Source organism: Papilio polytes, unplaced genomic scaffold (genome assembly GCF_000836215.1).
Source record: "Papilio polytes unplaced genomic scaffold, Ppol_1.0 DF821400.1, whole genome shotgun sequence".
NCBI classification, from domain to species: domain Eukaryota; kingdom Metazoa; phylum Arthropoda; class Insecta; order Lepidoptera; family Papilionidae; genus Papilio; species Papilio polytes.
In genome coordinates this window covers 4,225,247-4,236,499 of record NW_013527804.1, presented here as the reverse complement: position 1 = coordinate 4,236,499, position 11,253 = coordinate 4,225,247, and the positions used below count along the sequence as shown (strand labels likewise).

Genomic DNA, 11,253 nt, shown 5'->3' with positions numbered 1-11,253 from the left:
GGATTCAGATATGACGGCTGATAGAGATGTATGGAAGAGCAGCACATACTGTGCCGACCCTCCATAAGGGATAAGGGCAAGTGGATGAATGTTAGATTTTAATTAATAACTCGGTATAGATTTAAGAATAACACCTTTATTTTAAGCAGTACAATAGTGAAAGAATAAAATAAGATAAAAATACAAAGATATTGAGTTACACAGATTAACACACGGAAATTGATTTTAGAACTATAGCAAATTTGTTTATTTTTCAACAGAACTCTTGTATAAAACGTATCTCATTTTTTTAATAAAAAGACAAAAAAAAATGATGTGTACTTGCCTAATTTAACTTCCATATTGTTGTTGGAGAGTGCCAGTAGCTTGCATACAAGTGTGCCAGCTACTAGCATATTTTAAACTAGCTGTTCCCGTGCGACTTCATCTGCATAAAATTATGAAAATATTGTTTTATTGTTTACATGTGTCCAATTATCAATTGCAAATGTCAAAATGACATGACATGATGACAAACCATGGCAATCTTGCTTCCTTAATTATTTAGTTTATGGTCCCTTTTCCACATGAAGGATTTTTCCAATTTATTTATCCCCCAAATTTAATACCGCAGAAATATATAGCCTAAAGCGTATCGTAAGCGGAGGGTTTTTTATTAAAGAAAGAATTATTCATAAATATGCTATGATTGCTGACATCCTATGTCACAAAGTAGTGTGTTTACGCTTTTTTATATTGGTATAGACGTAACGATAATTGTTTTTATAGATTACTGCATGGTGCAGTTCGTGAAGCCGAACCTGCTGGGAAAGTACAACGAGTACTTGAACCGCTTCGTGAACCCGATCACCAACGGACAGTACACCGACTCGACGGAGCACGACATCCGCATTATGAAGCGACGTTCACACGTTCTACATAAGATGCTTGATGGCGCTGTACAGGTAACACAATAACAATGACGAAACATGATGGATGTTTGTTAGAGATGTAAATAGTCTGGAAGAAGGGTCATAGGCTACTCACTGTGATCTCCCAATCCGGTAATAATAACGAAGTAACAGGCTCCTGAGGGAGCTCTCGAGCTTAGTTACTCATAAACGAGGTTTAGGCTAAGTGCCATCTGCGCTCCGCTACCTCAAGCCTGGTGAATCTGTAAATGCCTCTTCAAGGCAAACAGTGGCCATTCAGTCACAAAAAAAAACTACTCACTTTAATTTTTTATATTTCCACGTGGTCGAAGTCAGGACCGAAACCTAGTTATTAAATAAATATAGTATGATAACTATGATCATCACCATCATCACCATCATCACCAGCTCGCTATACGTTCCCATTGAGGGGCTCCTGGTTAGGAGTCTAATGGTTAGGAGAGTAATGTTCTAGTCACCCTAAATTAGGGTAGGTTTACCCTAAGTTAGGGTGACTAGAACATAGTCAACCACGCTGGCCCACTGCGGGTTGGTTTGACTTCACACATATCTTTGAATTTCTTCACCGATATGTGCAGATTGCATCACGATGTTTTCCTTCACCGTAGTCGAGTAAATTACTACATATGAAAATTTGAAAATCACATTGGTACATGGCGGGATTCGAACCCAAGACCTGTAGATTACAAGTCAAGTGCTTAACCCACTGAGCCACCATGTCTGTTGGATAACTATATGAGAATGTAATTATAGAGGCGGGACTACGGTGTGCTGGCGCCGTTTCTGCCGCCGAAGCACGAGTATGTGTTGTTCATCACGCTGTCCGAAGTGCAGATCAAATTGTACCAGCACTACCTCGATAACTACTCCAGAAGGTAAACAATTGTATTCTTTTTAAAAGTATAGTCAAATAAGGATATCGGGGCAGGTGAGGTTCTATCAGGAAATATTAATAAAATTTACATGGGCATAGAAAATGATCATAAAAGGGGAAAAAACATAATTTGACAGAAAAGTGAATCTTTTTGGACATTGGCAGGGGCGTGCTAGTTATCATAATTTAGATATCCTTGTCGGACTATGACATTATTATAAAACTTAAAAGTGTTACAATGCACCAAAATTCTTAATAATAAAATGTAAGTTTTCATGTGAATCTTTAGAAAAAAAAATGTATTTTTGGTGTTTAAGATTTTTATAGCATCCTAGCATTTCTTGATTGATTTTTATTTACAAAGACATTAAATGATCTTTTAATTTGTATTAACTCGTTTTCTTCAGACCTCTACCGGGGAAGTCTTCAGGATTCCTCTTCCCTGACTTCCAATCGCTGCAAAGGATATGGACTCATCCTTTAGTATTGAAATATAACTCTGAAAGATATGAAATTATGCAACAGAAAAAGGTATGATTTTTATACTAACTTTAAATAGTGGTCAAAAGTACTTTTTACTATTATGCTTTAGTTTCAAGTAGAATAAATACATGTTTTATATGATAAATATTCAGACAGACAAACAATTTTTAAATGCGATTTTCGTTATCAGCAACGCAAATACATCATCTTCCTGAAATCTGGATTTTTCTTTTGATATTACAAACAGACATTCCATTTTTATTATATGTAAAGATTTTTTTTCTGACTTTACTAATTTTACTGTTGCAACATCTGAAAATATTGTGATTTATCAAATCGAGTAACTTTTCGTATATTTTATTTATTTATGGGTAACTTTCAGCTAACATACAAGAAATAATAAAACAATCAAAAACTTAAGGCTAAATACAAGTTATCGCACATAGTCATAAATACAAATTATAATGAAATTTACTTCATAATTATCATAGTTCATACTTCATACTAATCATACTAATATTATAAATGCGAAAGTTTAGATGGATGGATGTTTGTTTGTTTGTTAGAGTTTGTAGCCCAAACGCCTGAACGAATTTCGATGAAATTTGGCATAGACGTAGAGGATAGTCTGGAAGAACACATAGGCTACTCTCTTTTCTTTTTTTAATACCACGCGAACGGAGTCGCGGGCGAAAGCTAGTATTTATATAAAAATAAATATTAAAACTTTCAGAGGGAGCGGGAGGAAGAGGAAGACTCAGAGGGATCTCTCGCTGACTTCATTGATGATGAATCTACGCCTGAAGTGAGTTTTTTTTGCTACTATCGAAATTATTTTGCTAATATTGTAAATGCTACAGACTAGATAAATTATGTAGTACCTTTCAGAGAAATTACTGGTAAAAAATTTGGTTCACTACTCCTAGTCTATATATTTTTTTAATGTCTTTGTTAGTAGGTATTTTGGTGTAATTTTGTATAGTATTTTACAAATAAATATTTTTTTTTCTTGTATCCTTAGGAAAGTTCAACGGCAGAATCTTCAGAGGAATATTCAGATGCGAGTGACGACAGCCATAAGAAGAATAAAAAGAAGAAAGCCGCTAAGAAAGGGAAAAATAAAGTGACCACGCGACGCGGCACCAGAGCTAATCCAAGTAATATTATCCTTTCATATAAATATAAAAAATTTCTTGCTTTTCAACTAAATACATAACTAAATTAACTAATATCAAAGGTATACAGAAAAAAATTAATCCTTGGTCCAGAATGACTCAGGAATAATAGAATTGATTACAAAAATTATGGTAATATAAATATGTATATCAAATTAAATTTGTTTATTTATACAGAAAAAGAAACCTTTACTATGCACTTTTTTTACTGACTAACATAATAACATAAAATAATGGCTTGTTGCCAATTTGGCAAGAGATTAATGTTTTCTTCTAACAGCGGAACATCTAGAAGAAGAAGAGAAGTCAGTGGAGCTGGTGGAGGAGAAGAACGAGAACCCGACGGAGTGGTGGGTGAAGCTGGTGGTAGACGAGGAGCTGGAGGACATGCGCAACTCGCACAAGCTGGTGCTGCTCTTTGATATACTGCGTCAGTGCGAGGCCATCGGGGATAAGCTGTGAGTAATCATTTGAATGTTTGAAACTTTTAACAAATATACACTATGGGTTATATCAAAAACTAGCTGTTCCCGTGCGGCTTCATCCACATAAAATTATGAAAATTTTATTTTATTGTTTACATTTGTCAAATTATCAATTGCAAATGTCAAAATGACACGACATGATGACAATCCATGGCAACATTGCTTCCTTAGCGTAAAAATATATAGTCTAAAGCGTGTCGTAAGTGCATTTTTTACTTAACGGTGCCTAACGATATTTTTATGCGTTATACAGAGTATTGCTAAAGGGATGCTGTTTTCAAACTGTTCTATTCAGTTAAGATAATTTCGATTCTTATATTATGTAAAAAACTTTGGTTATTGTTTATAGGTTGGTATTCTCACAATCTCTATATTCGTTGGACTTGATCGAGCATTTCCTAGCAAAAGTTGACGAGGCGACACAAGAGGGTCGTATAGATGAAAAACTTGGCGGCCATGTAGGTAAGATTATCCTGTTTATATCATTTTTATGGTAAAATGACAAATTCTACTTTTTATTATATATATTGACATATACCTTATGAAAAACTCTATTCCGGCAAAAGTTGTCTACTGGTAGTGGTCCTCTATGACTATTAAAATTTATGGGAAATGTATTTATTGACAGTTGAGTTGACCAATAGTGTGGGTTTTAGAACTAAGAGAGGGGATTTAAAAAAGAAACTTTTTAATGCTTAAATTTCGCCACTAAATCACATTATATTAAAAAAAATCTTTACAGGTATGTTTTTGTAGTAAGAAATTATATTTTAAAAAGTTTGGTACAATTTGGCGTCATATGCATTTTGCCTATTTTCCCTTCAATTATAGCCTTTCCTAATCCGGCTCGAAGGACCTGCTGTTTTGTAATGTAGAAAATTACTATATAATTTTAATGTTGTTCTTATGTTTTGTGTTTAATTTTCAGGTTCCTGGTCACCAGGCGTAGATTATTTTAGACTGGATGGGTCTATATCCTGCGAGAATAGATCTATATGGTGCAAGAACTTTAACAGGGAAGACAACCCTAGAGCTAGGTGAGTTATTGATACAGTTCGTTTGAATAAGGCAAACTTCATTTTATTAATATACTTGCTGGAATTTTGTCAGCGCAGAAATATAAAAAAAAACAGTAGTTGGCATTCTTCCAGACTACGTTCTACCATCTTTTCCAAATAATCGTGATTAATTTAGCCATTCAGGAGATATCCTAAATCTATCCATCCATCTAAATGTTATTACAATACTAATGGATGTATGTAGTAACATATCTTTAAAATGACTTAAAGGATTTAGATGAAATTTGTCACAAATGTAGAACATACTCTGGAAGAACACATAAGCTAGTTGCCACTTTTTAATACCACGCGGATGAAACTTTAAGCTATTAGTATGATACATTACCAAAATATTTTTTTAATGTCCGGTTCACACTTAGCCAATACAGTTGTGACGGTCACAAAGATCAAGTTATATTCACATTGTGTCAATTGATTGATACACCTTTATAGACATTACTGGCCAAATGTACTGGCCAAGTGTAAACCGGATGTCACACACATATAGCAAGTTAAAATATGTTTGAATCCAGATTGTTCCTGATCTCGACGCGCGCGGGCGGGCTGGGCATCAACCTGGTGGCGGCGAACCGCGTCGTCATCTTCGACGTGTCGTGGAACCCCTCGCACGACGTGCAGAGCATCTTCCGCGTCTACCGCTTCGGACAGAAGAAGCCCTGCTACGTCTACAGGTTCCTGGCCATGGTAACATATCTAATGTTATACTAGCTCTCGCCCGCGACCTCTTCCTAGTAAGCCTGTCTTATACCCGACTATTCTCTACATCTATAGCAAATTTCATCAACATCCATTCAGTTTAGGCTAACTATAACTAATATCCATCTAAATTTTTGCATTTATAGTGTTAGTAAAATCTGTAAGATTGAAAGAGACTGTGAATAAACACCAAAGTCATTCGTATCTACTAGAGACTTCATTAGATTTAAGAATAAACAAGCTCTTCTCATGTCTTCAACAATATGTATTCTTGATAATGAATAGTTTATTGTTCTAGAACATATTACTTTTTAAATAAATTAGAAAAGGTTGGTTGGACTGTGCGAAAAAGGGTATGGTTGATAAGGGAGTGACTTTAGATGTGACAGTTGTAGGGACAAGGACGTTGATGATATTTTATGTCATTATATGTCAAATATTGATATTGGCATTTTTGATTGTGTTATTTTTTTAACCGCCATACTTGAAGTTTAAACGTGTGGTATAATGAAATGCGCCGGTCCAGGGTACGATGGAGGAGAAGATCTACGAGCGTCAGGTGACGAAGCAGGCGATATCGAAGCGCGTGATCGACGAGCAGCAGATCGACCGGCACTACGCGGAGAACGACCTCGCGGAGCTGTACAAGTTCCTGCCGCGTCCGCCCGCGCCGCGCCCGCTGCCGCCGCTGCCCCGCGATCGACTGTTCGCGGAGCTGCTGCGCGAGCACGACGCACAGGTCTCACACACACGCGCACGCGTGCTCTCTTTCTCTCACACACGCTCTCTCCCTTCTCACACACACACACACACACACATACGCACACACGCACAGACGAACGCACATACACACAAACATGCACATAGGAAGTCTTATATTCATTACCGCTTATGTTAGAACAGAGGTCTGCTATGTGCGCCTCCAAAGTGAGTTTTTGACTTCAAGTAGTCTCTCACATTTCACAAGATCTCCTTGCGAAGTTTGTGTAATTTTGTCTGATTGGTATATTGTAGTGATTCGCTAAGCGTTTGACTTCCTCTGATTTTCGAAGCATCGTTCACGTTGAAGATTGTTTATGAGAGTGAAGTTTAGTTCCATTTAGTGTACTACTTGTTTAGTGTACTAAAAGTGAACTGAACAAACAGATTTCATTCTCATTTTAAAAAAAATAATTGTAATGTTTATATTTGGTATTTTGACTAATAAGTTTGCTAAACTTTACAGCAAATAAATCCACAAAAAATAATTTAGGACACACGTATGACATTCCAATTTCATTAGATTATGAGCGTCAAATGACACCTCTGTTAAGTAGAAATATACATGTTCAAGTGTCGATATAATAATATAGTATGTTTGTAGATATACAAGTACCACGAGCACGACTCTTTGCTGGAGAACAAGGAGGAGGAGACGCTGAGCGAGGAGGAGCGCAAGGCGGCCTGGGAGGACTTCGAGAACGAGAAGAACCGCCCGCCGCCCGCGCCCTTCCCCGCGCCCTGGCCCATGCACAACGGAATGAGTCAGTACACCACCCCTTTTACAATCATTAGGATTTATCTATACTAATATAATAAAGCGTAAACACACACTACTTTGTGGCGTAAGATCTCAGCAATCACAGCATTTATTTGAATAATTCTTTTTTAAATAAATAACCCTACACTTATGTCACGCTTTAGGCTATATATTTCCACGCCATTTAACTTAGAGGGTTAAAATTTTGGATGAAAACCCTAATGTGGGAAAGAGATAAGTTGCTGCCAACATCAAGGAAGCAAGGTTGACATCGTGTCATGTAATTTTGACATTTACAATTGAATTTGACAAATGTGATCAATAAAACAAATTTCATAATTTCATGCGAATGAAGTCGCACGGGAACAGCTAGTTTTTAATATATCTTCATAAACTTGTCCTTATCACACACATGGTACAGTATGTACTGTTCTTCCGTACATCTCTATCAGCCGTCACCTTTGAATCTATATCCTTCTTAAGCATATCCCCGTTCACACAATACACAGTAACGGACATCCATACAAACTATTACCTTTTTTTTTCAAATGTTAATTCAATTTTTGTAGTTTATATGTCTTTTTTTATATTTTTCGATTCTCTGCCAGCTGCTATTTAATATTACTGGAAATACAGAAATCATACGATAAATGTCGTTCCAGCTTTTTGTGAATAAAACTGGACAGAATTTTTTATTAAAAGCTTTGTAAGTTTGTTATATTTATTGCAATCGAATAATTAATGTTTTTTAGTATTTGTATATTTTATATGATCAGCAACAAGTAACGTTATATTTGTTAATATTTAAATAACTATGTTTTCCAGTGCCTGGCTTACTGGCGCAGCAGCAGCTGGCATACGCGGCGCTGGACGCCATGCTACGCAAGGACAACGTCAGCGAGAGCCGGATACAGGAGTTAAATTCACTGATGTGCGCAAACCCCGGCGTGAGTATATCACACTACATGTTGCTCGCGACTTCACCTGCGTCAAATAAAATATATATAAAATATAGCCTGTGTTACTCACAGATAAATTACCTTTCTAACGCTGAAAGAATTTTTAATATCGGGTCAGTAGTTTTTGAGTTATTTCAATATATACAAAAATCCAAAAATACAAATTTTAACTCTTTGTAATATTAGTATAGATATACAGTTAAATATTAATAAGAAACACACTAAAACAATTTATTTAAGGCCCTTCGTACATAAACGTATTATATTGCCCTTTTTCTTCCCATCCTTTTCTTGTAAGGGGAATTGGTTTTGATGGAATATGCATAGGAAAGGAAAATGCACTCTTTTAAACGGCCTCCGTTTATTAAACGTAGCCAGCCCATATGCATTTTCTATTAGCAATAGTCGCTTCGCTATTTTAGCGAAGTCAGTGACCACTTCCTTATTATCTTATGATATAAAAAATCTAATATCCATGCGTTAGAGTATCGCGTAACTTATACTCAACTCATATGAATGTACAGATTACAGAAATGTATTTACAAAATTAAAATTGTATGGATTTGTTCCTCTATTTTGAACTTTTGAAGAAACCTGACTTGTCACGGCGCCTTGATAAATAAATCTATGGATTATATTGTATGAGTCGCCTAGTAACAAAAATCGCCAGTTTCAAACACTCGCTGTTCCTATGCGACTTCATCCGCATAAAATTATAAAAAAATCATTTTATTGTTTACATTTGTCAAAATATCAATTGCAAATGTCAAATGACAAATGACATGATGTCAACCTTGATTCCTTGATGTTGACAGCAACTTATGGTCTCTTTCCCACATTAGGGTTTTAATTTAAGGTTTCTAAGAATAATTGCTTGAAAACATATAGTCCAAAGCGTAACGCAAGTGAAGGACTTTTTATTAAAAGAAGAGTTATTCAAAAATATGCTGTAATAGCTGACAACTTAGGCAACAAAGTGTGTGTTTACGCTTTATTATAATAGTATAGCTGTTCCCGTGCGACTTCATCCGCATAAAATTATGAATATTTTATTTTATTGTTTACATGTGTCAAATTATCAATTGCAAATGTCGAAATGACATGACGATGACAAACCATGGCAACCTTGCTTCCTTGATGTTGGCAGCGACTTATGGTCTCTTTCCCAGGGTTTTTGTCCAAAATATTTACTCTTTAAGTTTAATAGCGTGAAAATATATAGCCTAAAGCGTACCGGAAGTGTAGTACTTTTTATTAAAAGAAGAGTTATTCAAAAATATGCTGTAATTGCTGACATCTTAGGCAACAAAGAAGTGTGTGTTTACACTTTATTATAATAGTATAGATTTACACGTGTACGAAGGGCCTAAAGTTTACCAACTTTTATCATTACTATAGTGGATAATTGATTTGTTAGACATAATATTAGATGTAGTAAATTTTATTCTGAAATTCATAAAATATTTATTTGTTCAGATGTTCGGTGGATATGATTATGGCGTAAGTTTCAGTCGATGTTTGTGCTGTCCCTTTGCTTAGCGCCAACATATTTTTTTATGCATGTCTGGTAGTGTCCTAATAGTTTTTACTCCAATATTGTTTTTGTCTATAGTGTAGTATTATTTATTTCTTACCAAAACCGGTTTATCTGGTTAAATATTGTATTATAATTTTGTCGTCTGTTATAACCAAGAACCAATTAAATATAAAACAAAGTTATCGATTTTTTTTAATGTAGTCATTTTTATTTGCTGAATGTGGATTGTTTGTTTTTTTTTTACGTGATTAACGTTTTAATGGTGCATTCCAGTTGATGCAGAAAATGAGTGAACTATACAAGTACGCTCCCCCCGGTATGATGAATCCAGGAATGATGAACCCAGTTATGAATCCAGGTGAGTTAAAAATACGACATATACTATAAGTAAATAGAAATGTACTATTGAAAGAAACAAAGATAGAACCATTATAGCATTTATAAAAACTTAAAACGATTTACATAGTACATAGTACATAGTATACCCTAGGACACTTTTTTTTCAAATGTCATCTGTGGGCTATGTGGAGAGAGAGAATCCCGCCATATACACAATCAGAGAGTCTAGTGGTGTTTCACTTTAAACGCTAAAGAATATAATGTGCTAGCTTATGTCCGAGACTCCGTCCGCGTGAAAATTAAAAAAAAAGTGAGCATATTATGCATATTTGTTCCAGACTTTCGTTTCCGTCTATGCCAAATTTCATCGAGATCTGTTCAGCTGTTTAGGCTACAAACTGAACAAACATCCATCTAAGCTTTTGAATTTGTTATATTAGTAAAATTATGGCAAAATCACCCCTAACTCAACGTAGGCACAGTGGGAATCTTATAGTGAGCTGATGATTATTATCTAACTAGCTGTTCCCGTGCGACTTCATCCGCATGAAATTATGAAAATATTATTTTAAAGTTTACATTTGTCAAATTATCAATTACAAATGTCAAAATGACATGACATGATGACATCCTTGCTTCCTTGATATTGGCAAAAACTTATGGTCTCTTTCCCATATTAAGGTTTTTATCCAAAATATTTACCCCCTAAGTTAATGGCGATAAAATATTTAGCCTAAAGCGTGATGTAAGTGTAGGGCTTTTTATTAAAAAAAGAATTATTCAAATATATGCTGTGATTGCTGAGATCTTACGCCACAAAGAAATGTGCGTTTACGCTTTATTATAATAGTATAGAATATTAAGAGTTATATTGATGTTTGTTGCGTGTTGCAGGCGGAGCGGGCGCGGGCGCGGGGGCGGGCGCGGGCGCGCTGGGCGGCTCCAGCGGGCTGCAGTACGAGCCGCCGTGGCTGCGGCAGCAGAAGCAGCAGCAGATGCGGCTGCAGCAGATGGTGCAGCAGCAGGGCGTCAGTAGTCAACATATTACACATTGACCTCTTAACCTTTAATAATAATAACGATATAACCATCCCCCATGACGAGAATCTCGTGAATGCCGAAACAGAGAAGAAAAGGTAAAATATAAATTATACCTTTTCTTCTCTACGTTTATT

The 11,253-nt window shown here is 35.7% G+C and overlaps 1 protein-coding gene across 1 annotated transcript in view; it reads left to right on the top strand.

Moving 5' to 3' along the window:
* LOC106108720 (transcriptional regulator ATRX homolog) overlaps positions 1 to 11,148 on the top strand; it is a 22,720-nt gene extending 11,572 nt beyond the window's left edge. Inside the window, exons 14-27 of the mRNA XM_013289981.1 lie at positions 769 to 944; positions 1,686 to 1,807; positions 2,214 to 2,337; positions 3,023 to 3,094; positions 3,311 to 3,446; positions 3,745 to 3,922; positions 4,299 to 4,411; positions 4,878 to 4,986; positions 5,541 to 5,712; positions 6,251 to 6,463; positions 7,088 to 7,247; positions 8,069 to 8,190; positions 10,013 to 10,097; positions 10,973 to 11,148. Of these exons, the coding sequence (XP_013145435.1) occupies positions 769 to 944; positions 1,686 to 1,807; positions 2,214 to 2,337; positions 3,023 to 3,094; positions 3,311 to 3,446; positions 3,745 to 3,922; positions 4,299 to 4,411; positions 4,878 to 4,986; positions 5,541 to 5,712; positions 6,251 to 6,463; positions 7,088 to 7,247; positions 8,069 to 8,190; positions 10,013 to 10,097; positions 10,973 to 11,133 (1,943 nt within the window). The 3' untranslated portion in view covers positions 11,134 to 11,148. The remainder of the gene's footprint in view (positions 1 to 768; positions 945 to 1,685; positions 1,808 to 2,213; positions 2,338 to 3,022; positions 3,095 to 3,310; positions 3,447 to 3,744; positions 3,923 to 4,298; positions 4,412 to 4,877; positions 4,987 to 5,540; positions 5,713 to 6,250; positions 6,464 to 7,087; positions 7,248 to 8,068; positions 8,191 to 10,012; positions 10,098 to 10,972) is intronic.
* Positions 11,149 to 11,253: the final 105 nt, after the last annotated feature.